The 26,256-nt window shown below is 36.1% G+C and overlaps 1 protein-coding gene across 1 annotated transcript in view; it reads right to left on the bottom strand.

Moving 5' to 3' along the window:
• SLC41A2 (solute carrier family 41 member 2) overlaps positions 1–26,256 on the bottom strand; it is a 58,506-nt gene that overhangs the window by 16,535 nt on the left and 15,715 nt on the right. Inside the window, exons 4-8 of the mRNA XM_037390097.1 lie at positions 23,693–23,764; positions 22,689–22,833; positions 20,643–20,789; positions 11,103–11,250; positions 10,466–10,545 (exon numbers count right to left, since the gene is read on the bottom strand). Of these exons, the coding sequence (XP_037245994.1) occupies positions 10,466–10,545; positions 11,103–11,250; positions 20,643–20,789; positions 22,689–22,833; positions 23,693–23,764 (592 nt within the window). The remainder of the gene's footprint in view (positions 1–10,465; positions 10,546–11,102; positions 11,251–20,642; positions 20,790–22,688; positions 22,834–23,692; positions 23,765–26,256) is intronic.

Below are 26,256 nucleotides of genomic sequence, written 5' to 3'. Positions count from 1 at the left end.
ACAAGATGGGTGGTCAGTCCTTTGACAGATAGCTATTACATATCTGTTTACTTTTATAACCATCATTTAGATAAAGTATGCCCCAAGGCCTGTTTATCATGTAGATAACAAGAAAAATGTTTGAAAATTATTGGAAGTGATTCCAAAACAAACTGGTCAGCCACAGGATACTGGCGAAAGTAGGGTGTACCTGCTCTGCAAAGTAAGCTGACCTGCTAACCAAAACAGTCGGTATGGAGTGTGATTTCCAGAGGTGCAACATTCACTTTTCTATTTTAATTACAGCTAAGTTGAACATATACAATCTATTTTAGCTAACTGAAAATACAATATTCGTATGTTAAGCAAAATGATTTTAAAATTCATTCAGTCTAAGTCTCAACAATCCAGTATCAGTGGTATGTTTTTAACTTACAGAAAATAGGCAGGTGTACTGCAGTGTAAAAAGCTTCTAGAATCCATACATTCTGCTCATCTCACAGCTGACGATGTATGGTGAGGGACAGCAGCAGTCACACCGTCTTTTAGTTCTGTCCATTCATCTACTAGTTCTTCCTTCTAATTATTTTTGAACCTTTGGGCCAATTTCAACCACATCTGACCCAAGGATAGAGATACTAACTACCTCCAAGTATGTTAAACAAGATAACAAAAAGGAAACAGTGGCTAGGTAAATAAAGAAAAAGATTCAGACCCATGCCTTTGGTGAGACAAAGGCAGTGATGTGAGCAGCATAAGCACACCAGCTGGCCAGTCAGCACCTAGTTGGAGCTAGGCACGATGCCTTTTGCTCAGCCAGTACTTCAGTGACACAGAAGAGAAACAATGACGTAGAAAGCAGAGGGAGAATGGAGAGAACGTTGTGAGCAGCGGGTATTTGCAGGGACACAAGGCCATAGGGAACACTGGGGGTTGAAAGTGCTATCTAGTGCTCTAAAAACTCAGGATGCAAATCAGCACAGAATCTGGTTTCATTATTATTCTGCTGGTTATACAAGGACTCATATAAAGCTGTTGAAGGAATCACTTCAATATGTACAGAGATACTCTGTTTTGTAACAGCAGTTACTGTGCACGTGAAGTTATCTTGGCAGTATCAGATTAATCAGATCCTTGCAAGAAGAAGAAAACAGATAAAATTGTCTAGGTTGACAAGATGTCAATACACAAAACTGATAGTTTCCCAGCGTCTTCTGAATACATAAAATGGTCACGTGCTCAGTAGCTGCTCATACCATGAGAACCTCTGTAGACATGTATGAGAACTGTTTCCATGAGCACTTCAGTCAGAAAAAAAAATTTCCTGGAAGACAGTATTGCAGTCATCACAGCAAATACTTTACAACAAACACTAAATTTGTTAGCTTCTTTTCATTCTTGTGAGCACTGCAACACAGAGGAAAATACTTTCTTTAAAAAGTAAAATCCTGTAACTGTTATTGAATTCCTCTCAGAAGAGCAGATGTATTTAACTTCAGTATGAAAGTGCTACTTTGTCAATAAGCACAAGAGACATTGTCTGCTAAAGTGTGAAGGATGTCAAGCTGACTTAAGACATTAAAAGAAAATTGAAAACCTCATCATTTTATCGAACCAGTTAAAGGATAAGCAAGAATGCTTCTTCTGAAAATTGTTATCACACTTCTTTGTCTAAAAAGCACAGAATCCCGTACTCAAAGCAGAGCCAAAACCATGTCATGTATTTGTGAATAAGCCTACGGGCATGATTCTATTAATCATTATCTGGAAAAAGGAATTCCAATAATAGAAGTAACCATGCTATTCAGAAAACTACATCAAACGTACTTTAAATCAATGCATCTTAAAGAACATTTCAAAGCAAATATGTGTCTCATAACCTTCATTACAAGTAAAAACCCCAGAAGTTAAGGGAAGCTGGATGGGCGTTACTGACACATACTAGTCTTAGACCATGCAATGCTCTGAGTAACACGCTGGGCTGTTTTTTTTCACTCAGATCTTATGCTGCATGTTTTGATAAACTGGATAACATTTTCCAGGAAAAACTGGGTGGATTGGCTGATAAACCACAGAGTTGTACTGCCGTTCAGAGGGAACTGGTTAGGCTGGAGGATTGTGTTGAGAGGTATCTCTTTGAGTTCAACAAAAGGAAACACAAATGGGTAGGAATAACCCCATGCACCAGTACAGGCTGGGAGCTGACCATCTGGAGAGCAGCTCTGCAGAGAAGGACGGGGCATCCTGGAGGACACAAAATTGACTACGACCCAGCAATCCACCTTTATGGCAAAAGTCAACAGCATCCTGGGCTGCATTAGGAAAGCATCACCAGCAAGCCAAAGGAGGTGATGCTTCCTCTGTACTCTGCACTGATAAGGACATATCTGGAGCACCATGTCCATTTCTGAGTTCCCCAGTACAAGAAATGGACTTACTAGAGTGAGTCCAACACAAGGCCACAAGGACTGCAGCATCTTTTATATGAGGAGAGGTTGACAGCTTTGACTGTTCAGCCTGGAGAAGAGAAGGCTCAGAAGGATCTTGTCAATGTGTATAAATACCTGAGGGGAGGGATGAAGACACGGGAGCCAGGGGACTTCTCAGTAGCACCCAATGGCAGGACAAGAGGCAATGAGAAAAAACTGAAACACAAGATATTCCATCTGAACACAACCCCCCACACACGTTTTTTATGGTGGGGGCAGTCAAACGCTGAAACAGGTTGTCCAGAGAGATTGTGGAGTCTCCATCTGTGTAGATTTACAAAATCCTAATGGACACAGTACTGGGCAACCTGCTCTAGTGGACCCTGCTCCAGCAGGGTGTTGGACTACATCTCAAAAGGCCCCTTCCAACCTAAACATGTCTGTGATTTTATAAAAAAGTAAATAAAGCCACCTCTTCCTCCCAACTCTATTTCAGCTATGTTTCAAACGAACAGAGCAAGCACTACTCACTTATTGGGTTTGGAGAACAGATGTATCCATCTAACCTCACCTAAAGATTCTAAATTTTGAATTCTGAGCAGACTTGTATTCCTGTGACACTGTTGGGAGTCCCTTGCTCAGGGTTTTAGTTTATCTGCAGAAGGCCAGGCACCCAGAATTAAGGTGTTCCAAAGCCAAAGTTCACAGTAAATGCAGCCCTCTAGGTTGTATAGTAACCTATCTGTAAATGCTCCAAGGGTTGAATTTGTATAAATTATGATGCAGTAGAATAATGCGACTATTCTTCCTCTCAGACCTTTAATTAAATATCACAAAGTATTGCCTAAATAAACACCACTTTGATATTTTGCTTTATCCTTAGCATATAATGAATGCCTGACAGTCTGATTTAGTATCCCCTATTCACAGCTTGAACTGAATAGACTTACTAGTTTCCTTTCTGCTTTTCAGTAGTGCTTGTCACTATAAATTTGAATGTTTTACAAACATTAATGTATTTATTTTTAAAACATACCTGTGAAGTGATATTTTTGTACTGTCTGCAAAGAGCATTTTTCAGTTTTGGACATTCAATGTAAAATATTTAAGTGTTTTCTTCCCAAAATGTTTATGCATTTAAAGCAGATTTCTCAATTATTTCATTTGTACCAATGAATGTTTAGTATTTCTCCAACTCAGATCCAGAATCTCTAATTCAGGGATTCCAGAAAAAGAGAAGAATTAAGTTATTATTAATCAGTAGAAAATCTGGTTTAAGGTACTTGTTTAGCACCAGAGGAGGACTGTACAATAGGCAAGTGCAATTTTCTAAAGCAGTATTCAATTACCTTATTTATAAAGTCACCTCCTTTCCTGTAGGTCCCAATCTCATTCTTCCTTTTTTTATTTTTCTTAAATATGTATAAATAAAGAAAAGTTCCTGCAGAAAACTGCCTCCTATGAAAGTACTGAGAGCACAAAACAAAGCCTACATAAAGCCTTTAATGACCAGTGCCATAACTGTTCACAAGACTGTAAAGAAGTTGCACGATGGGGCACACAAATGATTGTGTAAGAATGGGCAAACCACATGCATACCAATTCAATGAGATAAAAGATTTTTAGAAATCCAGTTATATGGAGAGAAATTAATGAGCCACAGAATACCATGTTGTTCCCAAGCATCTACCATATAGCTTGCTCAATGGGACTAGAATCAATTAATATCCACATAGGGCAGAATTAGGCCAACACAATTCCCAAATTCATTTTTCTTGTAAAACTATCAAGAGAGGGAAGGCAAGAAGTTTCTCACTTTTGTGCACTCCTGAGCATAACACAGTTCAAAATAGTTTTGCCAATTACTCTTTTTGGAGTACAACAAGTTGCTTTTGGATGCCATTTATATTACAAAAATAAAATGAAAATGAAGAAAAAGAATCTCAGTTACAATAGTGACCAAATGCTCTAAATTTTTGAATAGTTGTATTGTCTTTCAGAAAATTCAAGACCAATTTTGTCCTGATCTCGCTACCACTAACTTTGAAGAATCATGTTTTATACAAGTGAAATACTTAGGTTAGAAGCCTAGCTTAACTAGTTACCTTTTTTGGTTGTTTTTTTTAATCCATATTTCTTTTTTGTAGGATTTCTTTTAATGCTTAAAAATGTTTGAAGGAAAGCAGTTGGAAATTATTAACTTTTTCTATAGGGACTTTTTTTTAAGAGAAGTCTTTGAGATAACATTATATATGCAAACTATTACATTTTATGTTTTGACTCATAAATCATTTCTTTCCTATGCCTAATAAAAAATTGATCCTTGAGTGTCAAAAACCGGTAATATTCTGAATGTAACTGTTGTGAAAACTGATGATTACTGAAATGTAAAAAATTTACAACTAATACTTAAAAGAAAGAACACACATCTATAATAGCATAGAATATGCAGATCTACATGTGCAGATTGGTAACTAAAAAACAGTAAAACTATCACCCAATAATGCATCAGAAGTAAATACCCAAAATCAAAACCCTCCTCCTTTTTCATGCCAAAATAAAGACTGAATTATAAAGTTCTCGTACAGTCTATGTGCCTTCTGAGACTATCACATTCTTTCCAATTCAGGATGCAGAAAATTAATTTGCTACCCAGCCAATCTGTTCTACAACCACACAAGTACACTACTGTTTTCCCATGTAATTTACAGAGCCAAATTTCAGATGCTCAGCTCTCTGGGACAATGGTCATCTTCTAATCAAAGCACTACTCTGTTGCGTGAAAGCTGACAGTATAACTATGCCGTAAGAGTTTAAAATATACAATTATTAAAAAATACTACTTTTTTTTTTTTCAGGTGGAATGGGTTTTGGGTGTTTTCTTTCCATATTCTCTATAAACAATTTACAGCAAAAGCTCTCTTGAAAAACCTGAAAGTCTTTCATTCAATTTACCATACTAATAGATTAAAAAGGTATTGTTTGGGGAATATATAACATAAGCTTAACTTTCATCTTCCAGACAACAGGCATTCAGCAAGTTTTGTGTTAAATTTTCTCATATGAGTTTCTTATATTCCTTGATCTACATTTATTCCCTCCAGATATCAAGCACACTTACAATATGTACAGCCAAAGAGTAAGAAATATTACAACAGGTCTGCATTACTCTTTAAAAGTACTGCTTCAAACCATCTGCAAAGGCAAGTTTTTCTACATTAAAGCCTGCAAAGCTTTTCTGATTTTCAGGTGTTATCAGAATTAATTTGCTGAACCTCCATTCCACAAGATGCATAAAAATGGGGTAAAGTCTACCAACATGTTGGTTATTATGCAGTAAGTCATGAAATGCAAATACTGAGAAGGTATCTCACAATGTTTTGTCTAAGCATACAACAAAAATGGAGAGGAAAATCTCTATCTGTTAACTGCACCTTAGTTCATTTCTGCTGCATATTCAGAAGCATACAATTGTTTAAGGCATTATTTTCATTCTGTGCAAAAAAATCTTGGTGACTTGCAAATTGCAATTCCTGAGTCAAATTCAACATGCTGTGATGCTGTAAGAAGATTTACAAATTTTAACCATCTCACCCATTAATAAACATAAAGATCAACTTGAGTATCTAGGCTGAAGCACAGCCACACTTGGGCTTAGCTATTTTATTCAGAACTTCAGTACATGAAACACAGATATCTAAATCTCAAGTAGCTTGTAAGTACCACAGTGGCTGAAAGCTCAAAATTATTTATTTATTGTTAAAAAGAAGAGTTACAATTTAACCCAACCAAGCATAGAATTAAAAATAATTATTCATCTCAAGAAATGTGTTTAACAGGCAAAAAATGGAGAAGCGGTTCTGAAATACTTCTAGTCACCAGCAGTAAAGCTGACTATAAATGCCTGTCTGCTTAAGAACTATTTTAATATTCTTGGCAAATCTTTGCAATTATTATTAATAGATGTATGAAACTTTGAGGTTGCTCAATTCCAGACCAATATTTCTTAAACCAAAAGATTTATGGCTCCACACTGTAACACAGTTGATGAAAGTAACTTGTATCACATCTAATAATATGCAAACCATCTAGACAGAACCAGGCTGAAAGCTACTTAATGGTGCACACAGGAAGCCTAACACCTGACCACTTTGCAGTGCATACTGTTCAGGAATTCAGGATATGGCAACTGGCACTGAAAAACCCCAATGACAGCTTGAAATCCTGGACACATCTACACTGTCCTCAAATTTTGGCTAGACACAATCCCAACAGGTTACAGTATTTCTTTCAGGTCTCCCTGGTTTCTTTCTGATTTTCTGTGTCATAGGGATAACAAACTTTAAGGTAAGAGAAAGAAAAAGGCATGTGAAAAGTGTTTTGAGGGGAAAACCCTCAGTCCCTTTCACTGCTTAGGCTTACAATGAGAATTCCAAGGCCAGGAAAGAACTCGTAGAGAAAGCTTTCTGCAACAGTAATGTTTAAAAGCCATCTGTTAAGTGGTCTAGCACACCTTTTATGTCAGTAAATGAATGTCAACAGATGTGCTTTTTTAACTGAGAGATTTCCTAAACCCCGGGTTACTACACTATACTGACCAGAAATATCAAAAGGTGCCAGTAGAATTATGAAACCCAGGAGAGTCTAATCTAACAGCAACCAAAAAAAATCACCTACCTACAATTTCCTTTTCCAGGAGATGTACCATAAAACGGGCTCACTCTGCATCCTCTACACAGAACATATTTTCTTAAAATTTTCAAATAAAAATGCCTCTGTCCTTACTAATTCTGAGGGTTAAGGGGGTTAGCACATGCACATACAACACTTACACATTACTCCCCCCTGCTCTTCTGTGGATGAGGGAAAACCAAAATTCCTTAGTGCTTCTGTTGTTGTCCAGTGGCACTGCAAAAGTATTATTGTTATTGGTAGTAACAGGCCACGGCCCTTGAAGGGTTAACTTTACCTTATAGCTAAGGTTGCAAGACTCTAGTCTTGGCCTATTAGGCTTATTGTGAGCTTGTTAATGAGCTTGCTATGAGCTCCAAAATGAAGCTTGGTGGGAGGTTTCTCTTCTTACAATGTAGAGTTTAAGTCTGGGATAATAGCAAAGGTCCCAAAAATACAAACACCAGACTATAAACAATTTGCTGATGGTCCATTACTAGTCACTGAAGAAGTTTAAACTTTTGAGAGCTTGGAAAAGCCTGCTTTATGGATAACAAAACAAGAAGGAGCTAGGCATGAAAAATCCAGATGAACAACAGAGTAAGGCACCTGGTGTGGCTTCAAAAATAACATTCTCAGGCATTCCGTACTAGTCCAGGGGGCAATATGACAAAGACTAAGAACAGTCTAGAAATACAAAACTTAGAAAAAAAGCAACATTTTGAATGCGGGTGGTACAATCATCACAGGAATCATCACCACAGGACCACTGTGGGACTGCCACAGCTCTTGCTGACCCTGCCTTCTTGAAGGACTCTTTCTCTCCCTGCCTGCTCCAATAGCCCCAGCTTTCACTCTCTTCCACCTGCCTAATTCTTCAAGGATCTTTTGACCTGTCAGCTAATCATCCAGGACTACATAGACCTTTTGGCTAGTTCTTCTCCAAAGGCAGTTCAAAAGCATGTATGCACGTTGCCTTAATTCTGTTGATAAACTTAGGAAAGAAAATAAGAAACAAAGTGCTACATTTGCCCTTTTATCTAGGGGCATGTTTATAGTAAGCTGTCATTCTTAGCAATTTGTTTACTTAAGTCAAATCATTAGCTAAAAATGTTAAAAATGTAAAATGTAAACATGCAGGCAATCCAGGTTTCACAGCCAATTTCTGTGAAAGAAAATGACCTCGAATAGGATGCATAGTCCCACTTATAGGAGCAGTCTGTAATTGCTACAGGGTAAAAGACCATCATCATGGCAACATCTGGTAGAAGACCTTGAGGAAGGTGTGCATCCATGAGACCTGTGTATATATTGCAGGGAGCAAGTCTAGAATTAGTAAGTCTATAGAGAAAATCCCGAAGTATTTTGGTACTGTACTGGAGCAGAAATAGAAACCTATGAGGAAACAGTAAGAAACAATCACCAGACAGTTGGTTTTTGCAATCAAGGGATGCCATCTAGGAAAGCAAGACCACTGGTAAGAGCACTGGTTTGGGTGCACCTGCCTAAAAATAAAAAACAATCCTCTTCTCTTAGGAAGCAAATCCAGGGGACTACCAAAAAGGGCTACTAAGAAAAGTTACAGATGTAAAGCAGAAAAAATATGAAAGATCAACATGTCTGCCTTGCCTTTTAGGTATCTGGAAATCAAAATGGAAATACACAAAAGGTAGATGCAAGTACTTGCAATTTTGAATCAACATAAAGGCAAGGCACAGGCAAGGAAGAATAAAGGCCGAAGTGTAAAAAATCAGTTAGCAAGGAACGCAAGTGGCAACACAGAAATGCTTCATACTAAAAGTAAGAAAGAAAGAAATATTCTTTCCCTTAATGGGAAAGAACAAGCAACATAATCTATAGAAGACTGAAATACTCAATTCCTTTTATCTACTGCCTTCATAAAAATGGTGATATCACAAACTGATATGTATTAGAGCCTGAGGGTAAGTTAAATTTAGTGTATCCTTAGAGAGCTAGATGAACAATCCATGAATTATCAGAGATCATTTCTGCAAACTGATTATCTTGGAAGTTAAAGAATACCAGAGGGCTGTAATGGGGAAACCAGAAAATATATCTTTAAAAAGGGCCAAAAAGGATGACCTGGGGAATCTGTGTATCAGTGAAATGTATATTCCTACATAAGTATTAGAAAAAAATATTAAAAAGACAATTTATAAACATCTAGAAGATATAAAAGCTGTAAAACAAGCTAACATGAATTTGCCATGAACATGCTTCTGTCAAAACAATGTAATTTCCTCCTCTAACTGAACAGCTTGCCTAATGGTCGCAGCAATAGATATATAAACTCTCAACTGTAGTAAAGCTTATAAAAATGTTTTGGTGCTATCCCATGCTACATTTCCATTAGCAACCTCTGGAAACTTAATTATATCAGGGCAATGTGGTCCAAAACTCCAACTTTGTGTCCATACTAACATTTTATTATCAAGGTGGAAAACAAATGGTCATAATTTAATTGATAGCTTAGAAAACAGAATAAAAAATACCCATATGGAATTTGTAAAGGGCAAGTTAAGTCAAAAGCACTTTGTAAGCCAAAAATTAGAAGTCAGAATCATCTTGCTAATTGGAGATACTGTTTAAAAATCAACAATAAAAGAAAGTGCAAAATGATGTTAAAATTCAAATGGAGAAATACAAAAGGGGAAAAGAACCGATAGGCAGTAATACAGTGGGAACAGATCTGGTGATAATAACTATTGCAAACTAAATGTGTACCAACCCTGTGACACTATAGGGGAAAAAAAAGAATTTTCAAACTGCATCAGCCTAATAAGATATTAACTGTTCTTATAAAATTTGTCTTGTTGTTATAGTTAGAAGATAGACTACTTAAGGACCAAATTTTCACAAATTTCACATTCTTACACACCTAGAAAGTGTATACCAAGCATGGTAAACAACACACATTTTTCTTGAGAAATCTATTTACTTGCCTGTAGCATCCCTGTTAGTTCTTATATCTATGTACATTACATGTAAATAATAAATTACTGTTTTGAAAATTTGTCCTTGGATGTCCGTAAGAAAATCCTTTGGAATAAAATGTTATCTACATTTTCCTCAGCCATAACTGTTTCAATATAATATCTGATCATTTAGTATTTGAATATACTACTTCAATATCTACACTTTCAGTTTCTTAATGCGTACTTCAGGTTCCCACTCTCACGTTCCCTATCATGTTTTAAGGGTTGTAGTAAATAAGAACAGGAAGCAGTCCTTAAGTGTTCAAATAAACAACTGTTGACAGCAAAATCAAAACTTGAAATTAATATTCCAGATAATAATTGGCATAACAGAAGTTTACTGTAATAGATTTTTCTCAAACCAAGGTGTATCAATCCTGTCAGTCTTACCATTAATTACTGGGGTATAAACAACAATTCCAACTAAGTTAGGATCAGATACAGTTGTGTCCAGAATAAGGCCACCAATACTGAAAAACAAAGTACAGTATTTGAAATAAGGCAAGCATGTACATTAATAAGTATTTTAAAACTTTTTTAGCCATCTGTCTTAGACCACCTCAAGCCACAATTTTCTTCTCAATTCACCTTTCCCCCTCACCCCATTACCTTGTTCTCAGCTACAGACTAACATAGTTATCTATATCCTGAAATTTACTTGCTGTATAAAAAGATGATAGAATTTCAGCCAATCACTCCACTTTTAAGATTCATAACTTTCACTGGATTAAATAATCTCTTAGATCAGTGTATAATCTTGATTGGAAACTGGAGGAGATGAATAGCTCACCGTTTCCTTCATTTGATAACAGCACATTTCTGCTCAGTCGTTGCCACAGGCTACTGCTGGCTCCATTCCCACCTGTGACTTAACTTTGTAACTTCTTATTTTGGGAAGATCAAAGTTTATTCACACTCTACATTCTAGAGTCTTCTTAAATGTTTATTTTAAGCACAATCAGGTGTTAAATAAGATTCATAGAGGCACAGGATGACTATTAAGTTGAAGTAGGACAAATAGACTTACCTGCTTATAACCATGGCAGTTATAACAGGCTCCCATCCTGAATGGAGAACAGTTCTGGTAGCTGGGTGTTTGGCAGCTATGACAATCCCCATCGGAGTCAGAGCCAAAAAAAAGGCACCAACCAAAGGAGATACATAGTAATATGTCTCTGAAATAATAATATAGGGGGGAAAAAAACCACAACAAAAACCTGGTTTAATTTCAAGACATTCGTATACATTTTACCTAATTTATAACTCTAAAATAAATTATAATCTACATCATGCAACTGAGGAATTTTAATAGTCTTTGTCACTACTGCACCTAAAGTTTCAACCACTGCGTTAAACAATAGGGTTAACATCTACCATCTGTGATCACTGCCTCCCATCTTCTCAAGGACAGAACTATCTGTAGAAAGAACAAAATGTGAAGAGGATTTTTGTATGATGCTTTATTATAAAAATTCAATAAGGATGCGGAACATAAAACATTATTTTGTAACATATCTACAAAAATAAAACCCTTAATATATTGAAAATGTGTTTATACACAAATTCATAGCATGTGTACTCCCCCTTCTTTCCAAAGCACAGATAATATGGTAATCTTCCCAAAAATAGCATATGTAAAATGATGCAAGCACAATGTGTCATAACGAGACACTTATACCAGTAGCTCAGTTGTTTTATAACCAGTCTGAGTCCAAAAATTCAGAGCCGCAATTCTGCTCCTTGCACTTGTCCATCAGAATTGCATCGTATTTCATAGGAACACAACTGGAAACACCAGTGTGTTCCAAACTCGTCACAAAGCTGAGCTTATAAGGCAAACAGCTGCTTCCAAAGAAACAGTATTTTTTCAGATTACTTGGTTTTATAATCCCATCCACACAGAAGCTATTACAGTGATCCAAGACTTCCTAATTCAACTGTAAGGTAAATAATGGAAAATTTATCCTAATGGCAAATGTGTATATGTATATCAACTATGTAAACATTCCACTTCTACATATATTTAGTTTTATGAGAAATGTGGTCATGTATTTAATGTTAAATACATTTTGTCTAAACTTTCAGAATTTGGACAACTCGATGCAAAACATATTTTAAATTAACAGGTTGAACTAGTTAATGTAGAACACACAAACACTTTACTAAAAAAGAATATTTAGTATATTAAAAAGTATTCTCACCCATGTATTATGGCTTATTACAAAGGCTGCAAATTCAAGCAATTACTGCTTTGATGTTATCTTGGTGAAGCTAAAATTGCTCCTGGAAGAATTGCTGTAGAGTTTTTAGAAGTTACTATCCTTCAGCATTGACTAATAACAACCTCTGCAGCAGAGCCAGCAGAAAAGATAGTAAGATAGCTTTCACTGGGTAAGCTAAAAGTAGAAAGCTATTAGAATAAGAATGAGACAAAGGCCAAAAAAGAAGTCATTTTTTTCCTTTCCTTATCTAACAGTATATTATCTTCTTCTTCCTTTCTGGTGCTTTTCCCTCCTTTCTCCTCTTTCTGTGAACTGAGAGGTGGGCCTAGTGTAAAGAGTTCTTACTCAAAAGAGTACACACAATACACGATTCCTTTATTTGATAATCACAGTTTTGTTTTAGGAAACTTAATAAAAAAAGACAAAAACATGCTGATGCAAAGTTCTTGAACTACTTTCTGCCCAGGTAAGTGTACCCTTCCCTCCTCTTGCAATGAAGATCCCAAGTGTGCACTAAAATTGGTCACATAGAAAGGCATCATGCACTCTACATGTATTTACTTAAATTTTTTATCTTCTCTCTTCCCCCCCCCCGCTGTTTTTCTTTTTTTTTTTTTCCTCAATTGCAAGACATAAATCATACTGTATCCCTGCTACTTTTTCTTTCTCCCTCTCTGTCCATTCTTCTCATATGCAAGGTAGGGGCATTAGCATGTACCAGATGCCAAATAACTGATTTAAAGGTCAGAATGAGAAAATAGCTTTGATGTAATATATTTAGTAAAATATAAAAGGGCACAAAGTAAGTTCCAAGTCTCTGCCACATTTTTTGAGAGGTTGCCAATTTTATTAAAAGGTAAAGTCTGCTGGTCAGCAAAGTTCCTCTGTTGCAAACAAACGCTGAACCTCAAAATACAGATGCAATTGTGAACATTACCCAAATTAATCACTAAATTTTAAAATTCTTTCACTTGTACATCAACAATTAGCCCACTGTACTTTTTATTACAGGACTTCTACCAATATAGGAAAGGAAATTACGGTTCAAAAAAGTATGCATTTTACAATAATTTCTTTAATTCCACTAACAACTTGTTAGAATGTGTTAATAAAAAAAAAGGAGAGTATTTACCTGCCTGCACCAGTCTCCAAGCTTAGAGAGCTAGTCCAAGAATTATGAACAACACTAAAAATAAGTAAAGTATAATTCCTTTCTTCGGGGTGGGGGTTGGAACATGTAGATAAAACTGAAATCACTCCAGGAAACGAACAACTAACACTAACGAAGAATTATTTAATTGGTAACTTCTAAATAACTAATAACTATGCAAAATATAAAATATACATACACATGTCGTCCTGCCACAGAAATGTTTTGTAAGAAGTATTAAAGAAAGGAAAAAATAATATGAGAAGACAGTCTCGCTATTGTATAATGATTCATGACTTATAACTAAAATAAATATAATTTGTATCAGCAGTGCAACAGGGCCATTTCAGAAGTCAGCAAATAGCCAGAAGCAAGAGTAGCTTTACAAATCTTAGAAACATGATTAACCCATGGCTGATTCTCAACCCTTTCACTAGCTGAATTCAACATGCTTTAAGTTAGTTAACACAGCTCCAGGAAAAAAGGAAATGTGCACCCATAAAATTACACAAACTGTTATTTTTATAGCAAAGCAAAACTTAGATGAACTTTCAAGAGAGTGAATATGTGTTTGATAGCAATAAAACCAAAGTGCATAGTGAATAAAAGACAATGGCATGAAGCAAAATGCAACCAGTGGTTTGGGGTTGGTTTTTTTTAACACATTAAGGTAGGACTTTCAAGAGTATTCAGCAATGGATTAGCCTTGTTCCTCTGAGTCAACAGCAAGTGAGAGGAGTTAAATTTTTTGGCCTTCTTGTTCAACATTTTAGTACGTATAAATGTCTTCATTTCACTGTGAAGAAAAGTACAGCGAAAACATACAAAATATGTTTTCTACCTGAGTCCTTTAAATGGAGTTGGACAGAAAACAAATTATAAAAGATAATCCATCATTGCAATACTGTCATAAGCTTCTTGAAAAGAACAAAACCCAAGAGTGGCTCTGAGGAGTGGGGGACCTCCAAGGCCAGGACACAGACAGAGCTTAGTTTCTTTTTTAAAAAAACCTTCCACTATGCTAATACACTATCATTTTATTGAGGTTCTCTGTTCTAAAGTGCTAGAGAGAATGGTAAATAAACAAATAAATAGGGCACCAACCATCCCCATGCTGCTAAGCAAAGGAGGAAATCAAGCATATTGTTTACAAGTTTTAGACCAGAAAACTGAAATTCACCCTGCCCAGTTTTTTTTTAAGGTAAGGATGATGTAAAAATTAATGCAAGGCAGTTGCTCCCTATCAGAACTTCAAATTCTGCTGCCTATTAAGTTGAATGAAAAAAATAGAACTATGGGAGCAATTACTAATTCGGAATTACATTACAGAATCTGTCATGAGTGAACAATGGTAGACTCTGGTTACCTACAGGACCAGCGAAACTACTCAACTCCAACTTAACTCTTGGGAACAGAGTGTAGGACTTTTTTTTCTTTCTTTTCTTTTTCTGTGGGAGATTCTACTTGTAGAACACCATACTATAAGAATTTAAAAGGACATTAACTTTGAAATGCATCTTTTAAGGAAGAGTGGGCCATCTTCCTCTTCATATTTAATTCACAGAAGAAGAAAATGTATTGTGCAATAGCTGGAGAATGGGAAAAGGGAATAAATTACTCCTCTTTTAGGGCTCACTTCACCCCGTTTTTGATAGATTTATAGCAGGTAGCTTACACAGTAAAAGGACTCTCGCTCAGCCTGGCTCTGCTATAGAATTTGTACCGTCCCACAGTAGAAGATGAACTCCTAAAAGCACTCAGCTCTTCAATGAACTTCTGACTGTCACTTTAAATCAAAAAAGGAAGGATGGAAGAGGAAAGAGACAAAGTTCTCAACTGAGTCCTTACTGATCTTCCTTTAGTAAAGTAAACCCTTTAGTAAGCAATTATAAAAATTAATATAGTTCAGAGAACTCAGATGCTTAGTGTTTTACTCCTTGTGCAGGGTTATCTCCTGTGACAGACTGTTCAGTGCAGTGCCACTACAAACAATGCAGCCTCTAGTAGGAAGTAAGGGTAAATTGGAAATAGGCTACTTCAAAGCAACCGATAGGAACCTGATAATAATAATATGAAGCACACAATTTGTCTTCACAGCCTGGATCCAACACGCACAGAGAGAGAAATGCATATATTTAATGCGTGTATTTAATGCATATATTTAAGACACATTCTGTGAGAAACAAAGGAAAGCTTTAGACGAAGACTTCAGATCATTACCGACAAATGACAAGCAGCACAGACGGTCGGACTGAATATTCTGGGGCTTCCTACCCCGCGGCGCAACCCGCGCTGCTCGGGGCGCAGCGGCCGGGTCCAGCGGCAGTCCTGGGGAGCCCTCTAGTGCTGCCCCCGCTGCGGAACCACGGTGCGCGGGTACCGCTCGTTTTTTAGGGAGTTGTTAAGACAGAAAGAACTGATAACCTTTCACGATGTACATCCCTATGTTTGATAGCTTTGCCGTTATTTTTAAAGCACTCGGATGAACTTTTGAGAAATTATATATGCAACGGTGTCCACGTGAGATGTTGCATTTGGCCCTAGCCTAGGTAAAAATGCTCCAGTCTTTTTTGGTTTCTTCCTCCCTGTCTCTTCTGGGTATGGCATGAAGCATCGTATCAAATCAGAGGCTGGGCACAGGTGTACAGCTCTGTTACAGACGAGCGTAAAGCTTGTACGTAGATCATTTCCCTACTTCCAGTTTTGTTATTTGAAAACAACTCCTCCCATGCAGAGAGCAGCCAGAAACTTAACTTTTGTTTCAGTACATTTGAGTAGCTAGGCTAAAAAAACCATAGGGGAAAATAGTTAATTCAGAATACAGTTCAGAGGCAAGTCCCACCTGCTTCATTACTAGCCCATAAACTGTGAGGTTCTTTACAACATCCCCCTTGTGCCTGTTATTCTGGCACTGAGAAAGCAGGGAAACAACAAAAATAACGTAAGAACCTCTGTGGTGGGTGAGGACAAATGCCTCATCTAGTCCATTATCCTGTGTCTGACTGTGGTCAGCAGTTCAGGCTTATGGAAAGAAGAAAAGAAAATAACAAGTTTAAGAGTGATGCTTTTTTCAGAGTGCTCTGCCAGCTTCTGCTGCCATTTGCCTTGGGGATTTCATCACTCAAGTTTCTGTCTGCATCCATCTATTCAATACTTCTCAATGGATCCTTCTCTCATTAATTTATCCAAATAGTTTTCTAAAATCACTTTGGTCCTCTTAATATATCACAGCAGTAAGTCCACATCCCAATCACGTATTGTGTAATAAAGTTTCTTTAACTTTTTTTAACCTGTCACCTATTCATTTTCTGAATGCCTCTTCCCTGCCATTCACAACTTAGCGTATCTCTCCTGAGCTGAAGCTACTCCATACTTTTATTCCTTAATACTCTTTCATAGTTCAAATACATGCACCTTGGATACCACACATTTCCAAGGGCTTTCTGGTATGTCCTTACTTTAGAAAGACTCTCTGTTTCCTACAAGAAAGTAATACAAAAACATTGGGGAAAAAATAAAGAGCAGAAGCAGCCATTTTAGTGGTAACTAGATAATCACATGTCACCAAAAGAGATATATTTTTAGAAGACCGTACAGAAAGAAAATTGGGAGTAACCCTTCGAAGTGTACTTGAGCACATTAAACTTCTCCTCTACACATACATGTGTGGGATCTGCTTTTCAACTACAGTTGCTGACCAAAGTGTGAATGGCCATGACATCTGTAAAAGCAGCAAAGGACCAGTTCAAACTGGCCCCACTTCTTTTCTTATTCCTCTGAGACACATTAGGTTATCTGTAACTAGAGGTGTAAATTTCTGGAAATGTGTGTCAAAGGAAGAAAGAAGTCCAAGTTTTTTTCCCCATCTTCTGAGAGTTGAATGTGGTTTTGTTCATTTTTTTATTTAAAAAAAACCAAACAAGCATCTTTTATGAGAAACTGAAATATTAGGAGTAATTAGGTACTCCTTAAAAAAACATTATTTGTAATTTATATAAAGCGTAGGAAGGCAGTACTAGATATAGCCACAAAATAATACATGTTCTTTATTTACAAATGAGCAGTGTTGCTACTATTAAAATCCAGCTACTACTTAAATACCAGCACATGTAACTAGGTTTTGCCTGTGGCCACAATTTAAAAAAAAATAAAAATGGGAAGGAGTAGAGGAAGCTGTTTAAAAACCTCAGTCATATGGGTTCAGCTTAGGCAATTATACAGAGACCATTGCAATGCAAATTTGACTGACGTCATGTCAACATTTTCTAAATATGAAAAATCAAAGCCAAAAAAGCATAAGAAAACAGTGTTTGCAGGGAAAAGTTTAGGAAACAAATGAAAAAATCACTGGCATATTCATTACAATGTAGTCTACAAAGCAAAATTTTAAAAACTAAAATGAAGTTTGACCCACAGGGCATAAGTATCTAAGAAACTTAATTTAAAATACTCACTAGTTAAGATTTAAAACCTGAAGTCTAGCATTAATTATTTTAAATCAGATACAGTCCTGACCAGAATAAATTTTAATCATAACCCTAGCCCCAGCTCTAATCTCAGTGTTAACCCAAATTTTACAACCTCTTCCAACTCCACACCTGTCCAGATAACTAGAATATGCCAATAACCCTAACTAATTCTCTCCTGGTTAACTCCTTTCTATCTAGGGGGTATACCAACTTCCCTGGCACATCACTGAGTTGCACAAACCCTAATTTTGAACTAATTTCAAACATGTCAGTTGTTGGAACCTGAAATCTATTTTCAGCAGAATAGCTCAATGTTCCAGTCTAGTAAGATCTTTGGGCATAGCAATAAATCTAGATAAACAGTCTCTAATGAGCTAAACTCTAATTATTATCCCAGCCCCAGAATTAGCTAGAGACACCAAATTTCATGAGAGTAGAGGCCTCCTCTCTGTTTTTCTCATTAGGAAAAAAGAAAGAAGAGAGGTTGAAAAAATCTCTATCCATTTTCTTTTCACTGTAAGTCTATAAACTTCCCTAAAATAAGTATTTAAAGGAAGTATTTGAGAAATAAGTTTATTAGAATATAATACAAAGTACTTAAATATAGTTATGAAATTATCAATACAATTCAAGTTTTAACAAAAATAAAGAAAATATTAAAAATGGCTATATTGCCCACTGATACATTTAAGCTGACATCATGTCAACATTTTCTAGATATGAAAAATCAAATACTGAAAATATGAAACCATCAGTTGAAAACAAAGAAACAAAATGGCAAGTCACACCAAGGTCATTTGAGTCTTACTAGATACATTTTCTGACTGATATAATACTTACACATGGGCAGCTCTAATTTTTACATAAAAAGGCTTGAACAATGAGCATAGACATAAAGAACATATGTGGTGATAACACTTCTGGTAAAACGATTATGGACAAGACAAAATTTAGCCTGTGGTATCCTATACTATAATTGTCTCCAATCATGTCTTTTAAAATACAATATACTTTAAATAGTTTCTATGGAAGGAATCGGTTGCAGCAGTAATTTAACTTTAAATCTTGTTCTGAACATTCTTCTCCTCCTGTGAGAAAATGTTTTCACACTTTTTGTGTATTCATGGGGGAGATGAAGAAACAGGAGAAAACAAGACACATTTTTTAGTTTCTCATACTCATTTTCCAAGTTTGTATCTCCTTTGTGACAATCAAGCATTTCATTACATCAGCTACTATCTGAGCATGCTCCTAATAATAATTATAGGAATATTCATTTTTAGCAGACATTGTGATGATGAACCTTCTACAGTGGTCTGCTCCTTTAAGAATGTAGGATTTAGGCAGTACAGGTCCTAGAATTCTGAAAGACAGTTTCAAAGGGACTATAGAAACATGTAAATAACTGGCAGAAGAACTGCAGACTGGGGCTGGGAGTCGGGGGGGAGGTCATTTGTAAGAAAATTAGTTTGGAGCTCTTTATGTGCGATTCACCTGTTCATAGCTATTAGTGGGAAAGCAAGTAAACAGTAAAACACAATCATCAAGAAACAGACAATTCATGCATGCAGTAGGATTAGATCATTGCCCTCTGTAGTCAGTGGTCAACTAAGGCCTCTCCTTTGCTGCTTAGCTATTCACAGTGGTTATAGATTTTTACATCTTGTATGGCAGAACTGCTGTTCTGAAGAAAGCTACAGCTAAATCAGTGGATTTGTTTCAAATACAGTCACCAAATTTGTAAGACAAAAACCAACCAAACAAACAAACAAAAAAAACCCAAAAAACAAACCAGAAGAAAGCAGGGTCATTCCAGCCGGAGACGCTGGAAGCAGTTAATTCATTTACTGAAAAGCAGAAGGAAACACTGGTAAAATCAAGCACAGGCACAGGGAGCAGGAGGGAGACATGGAAGTGTCACTGTGAGGGAAAGGAGATAGGAAAGAGCTGAGGAAACTGGTATTGGAAGCTGAAGTAGGAGAAACGAAGAAACAAGAAGGTATTGCAATGGGAGCTAGAAAGCACTTGGAAGGAATCATAAGGAAACTCACAATAGTCTTTGTGTAACACATTAAAAAGTCAGAGCAATCACAAAGCACAAATATATCCAAAATTAGGCTTCACTTCTTTGAATACATACTTGACAACTTGCTATTGTTACTCGAATTACTTAAATTATTTTTATTTTGGTTTCTGGACATTGCTGCAGCTCAAGATAATTTGAATGGTCTGTAAAGCCACACCCTAACAAAAGTTTTGCTCAAAGCAAAACTCCTTTCCCAGCAGCTTATCAAGATAGCCAGTCCAACTCCTTCCCCCTCAGAGCCAGGTGAGAACAATTCAAAAGGGCTTTGTGAAGCAAATATTTGATTTAGGGGTGGGCATTCAAGAAAACTTGGATCAAGAGAGCTTCCCTCCCCCGCAAGACAGCAGGGTAAATACAGCAACTACAATTTCTAATTCACATGTAGATTGACTGTGATACTGTGAGAGTCTTTCAGGTATTAGTAGATTGTGCCAAGACTGTGGTTAGTGACTTCTATCATCTTAAAACAAAACAAAAAAGATCATGGCATAATGCTGCAACCCAAGACTTATCATTCAATGGTATAAATGTTGACCAAAGAGTCAAAAGTTTTCTGAATCTCTCCCTCCCTGCCTTCTCCCCACCCTCCTAACCCAGAAGAGGTTCCTAGGGAGACACACACACTGAGAAACGTACTTACCAAGGCAAGTATAAAGACCCTGACTTATCCATGCTAGTATAGCAAGAGTGATAAGATCTCCAAAACTTGCTGCTATAGGAGTGGCAACATTGTCAGGATTAATACCAGTCTTCTTTGATCCAACAATAACACCAACCATTATTATTCCTAGATTCAACAAAGAAGACAGTACAGTAATCGTATCTACTGTTGTAACTCCACAGAAAATCCCAAGATAATGGCAATTTCAAACTTAATAAACAAGAAGGCAGTGCTTTTGTCCCAGGATGCTTGTTCTTCCCACCTGACTGATGTCTGTATTTTTAAGTTTTAGCAATTTTTAAAAATGGGGTTATATATTAAAAGAAACACAGTAAGCATACACAAAAAAAAAAAAAAAAATCAAGAACCATCCGTACAATTAACTGTTTTGCTTATGATTAGAATTATAACTATTGAAATTGTAAATCGCCATTTCCTGAAGAAAAAAATATGCAGTGTGTTATTTCTACACCCTATTAATTTTCACTGATCAAAATTTAAATGACACTAGGCTGAAAACAACATAAGATTAAATACTTCAGCATCTGATATTGTACAAGGTTTTCAGTCATGGACTTAGCACCGAACATCAAGAAGCTACATCATAAATTAAAACAAAGATAACATGTAAAAATTTTACTTGCTACACAGTTAAAAAATTTTAATTAGGGGTGTTGGTTTCTATTTTTTTTCCTATAAACAGCAACGCTATTTAAGAGGTATTTCCTGCAGAATGTTAGTGGCTACTAAAAATAAAATTCATGTTGTTATTAACAGTTGCCTTTGGCATAACTTGAGTAATTTCCCTCTCATCATATAATATACGTAAGAGTTTCAACTGGGTATGCTATCTTTTATGTTATTTTAAAGAATTTTTGAGAAATTGGTATATAATTTTCATGTATTTTACCAATATTATGTATTTTAGGCTGCATTAAAAGTTCACTTTCAGAAAAACTGCCTAAAGAGTTACACTTCCTGAAGTTCTCAAAAAAAAGGACTGAAATGATCCTGTAGCATCACAACATTTCAAAAGCACCTCTTTCACATGTAGGAGAATGAAGCTTAGAAAGTAATTTCCTATGTTGGCCCATCACCAGATAACAAAAAATGTTTCTCTTCATGTCCAAATTATACATGAGAGGTGGAAAAAATGTACTCATGTTCCTCAGTTCTCTTGCTGCTCTAAATTCTGCACATGATTAAACTCAATGGCTTTGTAGTCACTAGAAAAAGTGTGTGTTCTTAATTCCATGCAAAACTTTAATAATTTTGAAATTCTCACATTAGGCATATTAAATGAGTAAAATAAGGAAGTTAAAATATTTTACCTGACTTACCATTATTAAGACTACTGGCTATGTATTTTCATTAAGAATATGTCGCAAGTAGAGGTACTTTTTTCACCCCCTCATGTCTATTAAGTACCATCTTTTATGGTTAAATGTTTCCTGTCAGTTGGGAGGAGAAGATTAAATTCATCATGCCATATGGCTCCAGACAGACACTGGCACTGTTCATAGCAGGGGACTTGAACTTGGCCCAAACCCTTCACTTAAACCAATTTGTTCACTTAAGATACAAAACAGAGCGCAAACTAGCATATAAGCAGCATGGACAGCCAGGAACTTCAGCTGAACTAACATCTGGGTTCACCTGGGTTTAAATACAACTAAGTTCTACCTGTTTAGTACTAACAATATATTTTGTACATTAATGAATTTAGAAAGCAGGGAAAAAAGTTCTCCATCATATCAGGTAAAACCTAAAAAAACCCCCATACTTTTTGTTTTAGGTATGCTCAGGAGGTCATGCAAATCAAAACCTTTTCAAAGAATATGACAGGAGAGGAACGTAATATGCAGGCCTATATGGAAATTCCAAAAGGGCATCCTACCCTCAGCTGTGTTTCAGATCTATTATACCTTACTGGATTTAAATTTTTAAAGACTACCAACATAATATACATTCAGCATTCACAGAAAACTAAATAAATGTAAAAAGTAAGAGATATGCTCCTTTTACCTTGTAAAAGGGAAGCTATGAAGGCAGTTGCTACGCTGCTAGAACACAGAAGGACTGAATGATCAAAGCGGTATTTGCCCTCTGGAATCCAGCCCAATATAACTGCAGCCACTGCTGCCAGAAATCCAACTACTGTTGCCTGAACCTGGAAAAGAATAAGAAGGTGAACGATTCTTAACATAGTTGATAGACTTCGGAGGACTACAGCATCATTTTCTGTTATTCTTTTCTCTATCTACATTTATTTGCAAGGTGTAAAGGAATCATGCTCATCCATTTCATAGTGATGATGATAACCTTGGATGATCAAGAAGAAAAATCTTACATCAGCAGCAAAGGCTTTACCAGCATTTCAGAGACTCAAGAATAACAGAAGTAAAACCAGAGAAAAGAGCTGAGGATTTACCAGAAACCAATGCCTAAAGAGGCTCCTAAGCCACTTAAAACAGTGAAGTCATAGCATAACATTTCACCTATTTTTTGAGCATGTTGTATTATAACGCATGAACATGGAAAAGTTCTTAAACTTAAGAAATAGTTGCTTTGGAGAACAAGCACTCCTTTCCTCAAATATCCCAACTATTTAAAATATCGTTTATTATCCAAAAGCTCTGTCACATACTTCTTCTAAACACTGAATCCAATGCAAATACAGTACTGAAAACATTTGAGAGGTCAAATTTAAAAGGTTTTGCCAAATCTGAATTTTTTCTCTGATTATCCTCTGATCCTCTCTCAGAAATATTAAGAAGGAAATACCGTTGCTACAGTGACAAAGAATACTTTACCTCTTCTTCTGATAAATATAAGCTCATATTGTCTTAGAGAAGAACTAAACTCTTAAAAAAAAAAGTCATGTAAATGTATGTTAAATATGAGCCAGTGTAGCAGAACTAGTTTCTCATTAACATTGCCTACCTCCATACTTACCAATGTTTGTGATAGACTTTTTCAATAACTTTGCTCACTTAGAAGTGTTAATCAAATAAACCCAACATATTTACCTGTTTTAAGGCCAAATTGCCGATTATCAGGTTCCATTTCTCAATAGGAGAATCCATTTTTCCAATATTTACCTGTCAAAATTACAAAATAACTCAGATATTTGGGTTCAAAATTGTATTACTTGAAAACACACTAACTAACAAGGCAGAAACCCACAAATAATTCAACTCATACAAAAAAAGATACATTTTGAAAGCAAGTTAAAACTAAGCTACACTTTTTCAAGTCAATCATTTTTGTTGATTTAAAAATGTACTTAGAGTATCTATCCAAAAGTAGATAAATTTGATGCAGTTTTACATAGTAACTTGTTTAACCTCACATTACCGTGCAAGATATACTAGCTACCTTACATTCCAGGGATGTCCAAGCACCACCAGTGATTAGATCCATGGCTGGAAGGAAAACTTAACCAGTGTTTAGTCACTTTAGACTGAACTTGTTTCTATGGTCCTTAAATTCTGAGCTAATAGGACACTGAGTAGATGTGTGTGCGAACACACACACACTCATGCAAGTGTGGTAATTAACTGCAATGAAACTACCTGCATGGAGAAATTGCAAGTGCTTATGGAAAATCAGAAACCACATCTAACACTGTTTAGTATTCTAACTTTTCATTTATACGCTACAGGTAGAGACTTGTGATGCTGTAAATGATCTAAGTCCAGTCCTAAGGCAGCAGCTGGAAAGGCAGCAAATAAATTATTCTAAGAAATGAACAAGTGCATACATATTCTTCTATAATTTCCTACATTTACTTTTTTTTTTTTGTAGTTAGAGGACAAGATCTGAAGAGCAGTAGATACCACTGTAGTATGACTATGTTTAAAATAATCTTCTTTTTAAGATAACTGAACAATTTTTTACATGTCAAGCATTAATTTTAGTGTTTTTTTCCCATAGAATACTGATTTATAAAACAACATACTTCTCAAAACACAGGAAGTCTTAATGCCTATGTTTTTCATCTTTTGATAATTTCTTTCCAGTTGGTTTCACTTCAATTTCTTTTCCATTTTGTTCCATTTTGTGATAGATGTGACTTGCGAGGAACAATGTATTAAAAGAAATGCTAACTTAAAAACTTAGAAATATAATAAGACACTTTATCTCAATCTACACCTTAAACATTTTACAGTGTTCAAAGTACAGTCCAAACTCTGCAAATACATGCATTAAGTTTCAATATTACAGCAGTATTTAAGGAAGTGCAGATAATAATCTCCTTTGCATCCTGTTTAAATATACACGCTAAACGAACGAAATGGCAGGCTATGGAGAGTTTTGCTCTTTTTCTCCTTTGAAGAAGGAGATACTTGTTAAAAAACAATCTTGGAAAATGCTCAATCCAGCCTAAAAATGAGCTGCTGCCAAATAGCATAGTTCGCTCCTCTACTATCAGCTACGCATTCATGTTTTCTTTCTTGAACCAGATCTACCAACTCCATGAGTGAGTTCATGGCAACACAAATTTGCTTGCTGGTTTCATGGAAATTTTTTTTCAGGGAGCAAATCTTCTACAAAATTATCTGATCCAGCACATGCAACTGTGTAACTGTGCACAAATGCTCTTAAAGAGTTTGAAAGGGAGAAAAAGAGCAGGGTCACTCTTTCAGCTGCAAATTTCCATAAAGTAAGATGAAGTTTATCGTGATACTGTGGAATAGGTGGACATAAATAAAAGGTTTGTAAAGTCATATTGCTAATGCCTAACTATGATAACACATAATCAAAACAAGAGGGATGAGTGGATGAATAGTGTTTTGGTGTTGGTTTTGGGAGGTTTTTTGCTTCCTCCTAAAAACCAAAAAAGAAATAGGGAGAAAAGGCAGCAGTATGAACCAAGACAATCAGAGACAATCATGACTCAAACTACAGAACAAAGCTGAAGAATATAAACCACACAATATTGTGTTTAAATGGGCAGTTGACCTAAGTACTCCTCACACAGATATGCTAGCACAGCAGTGGGCAGAGAAAAAAGCTCTTACATTAACACTAACACCAAACAGAAGTACAAGCTACGCCCTGAGGTAGATTAAAACCACAGTCTTGAGACCCATGTAATGAAATGACTGATTCTAAAGTGGATGGGAAATAGCGAGTGACCAGTAAGAAGCAGCTAAAATAGGAATATGGGCAACAAGAATAATGAAGGTGAGCAGATGACACTTGAAAGCAGATGTGTTATGGATAACAAACTTTCTAACAAGACACTACTTTTTGGCTGACTACATAGTTACAATGAAGTAAAGATGATTAATTTATAGCCCCAAGAGCATGGACATGTCTACAAATTCAGGTGCAATTATAAGCTTACTGAGCAAGAAGGGTTTGAATTAGCTCCGATGCTGAACTCACGTTGCAAATTTCCTCCTCAAAAGGTATTTGCAGGGGCACAGTCTTGAATTTACTATAAAGATAGTATCTGAGGCAGAGCCACCTAATGCAAATTTAGGTCAGAGAAGACTAATCATACAACTGCCTCCACATAACTGTTTAGATATGCTCTGAATTAATATAATCCAATTTCACGTAGGATGAGGATGACAGGACCAAA

This window comes from Falco rusticolus, chromosome 5, assembly GCF_015220075.1.
Source record: "Falco rusticolus isolate bFalRus1 chromosome 5, bFalRus1.pri, whole genome shotgun sequence".
NCBI classification, from domain to species: Eukaryota; Metazoa; Chordata; class Aves; order Falconiformes; family Falconidae; genus Falco; species Falco rusticolus.
The sequence above is the reverse complement of the archived record's forward strand: the minus strand, read 5'-3'. Positions and strand labels throughout refer to the sequence as shown.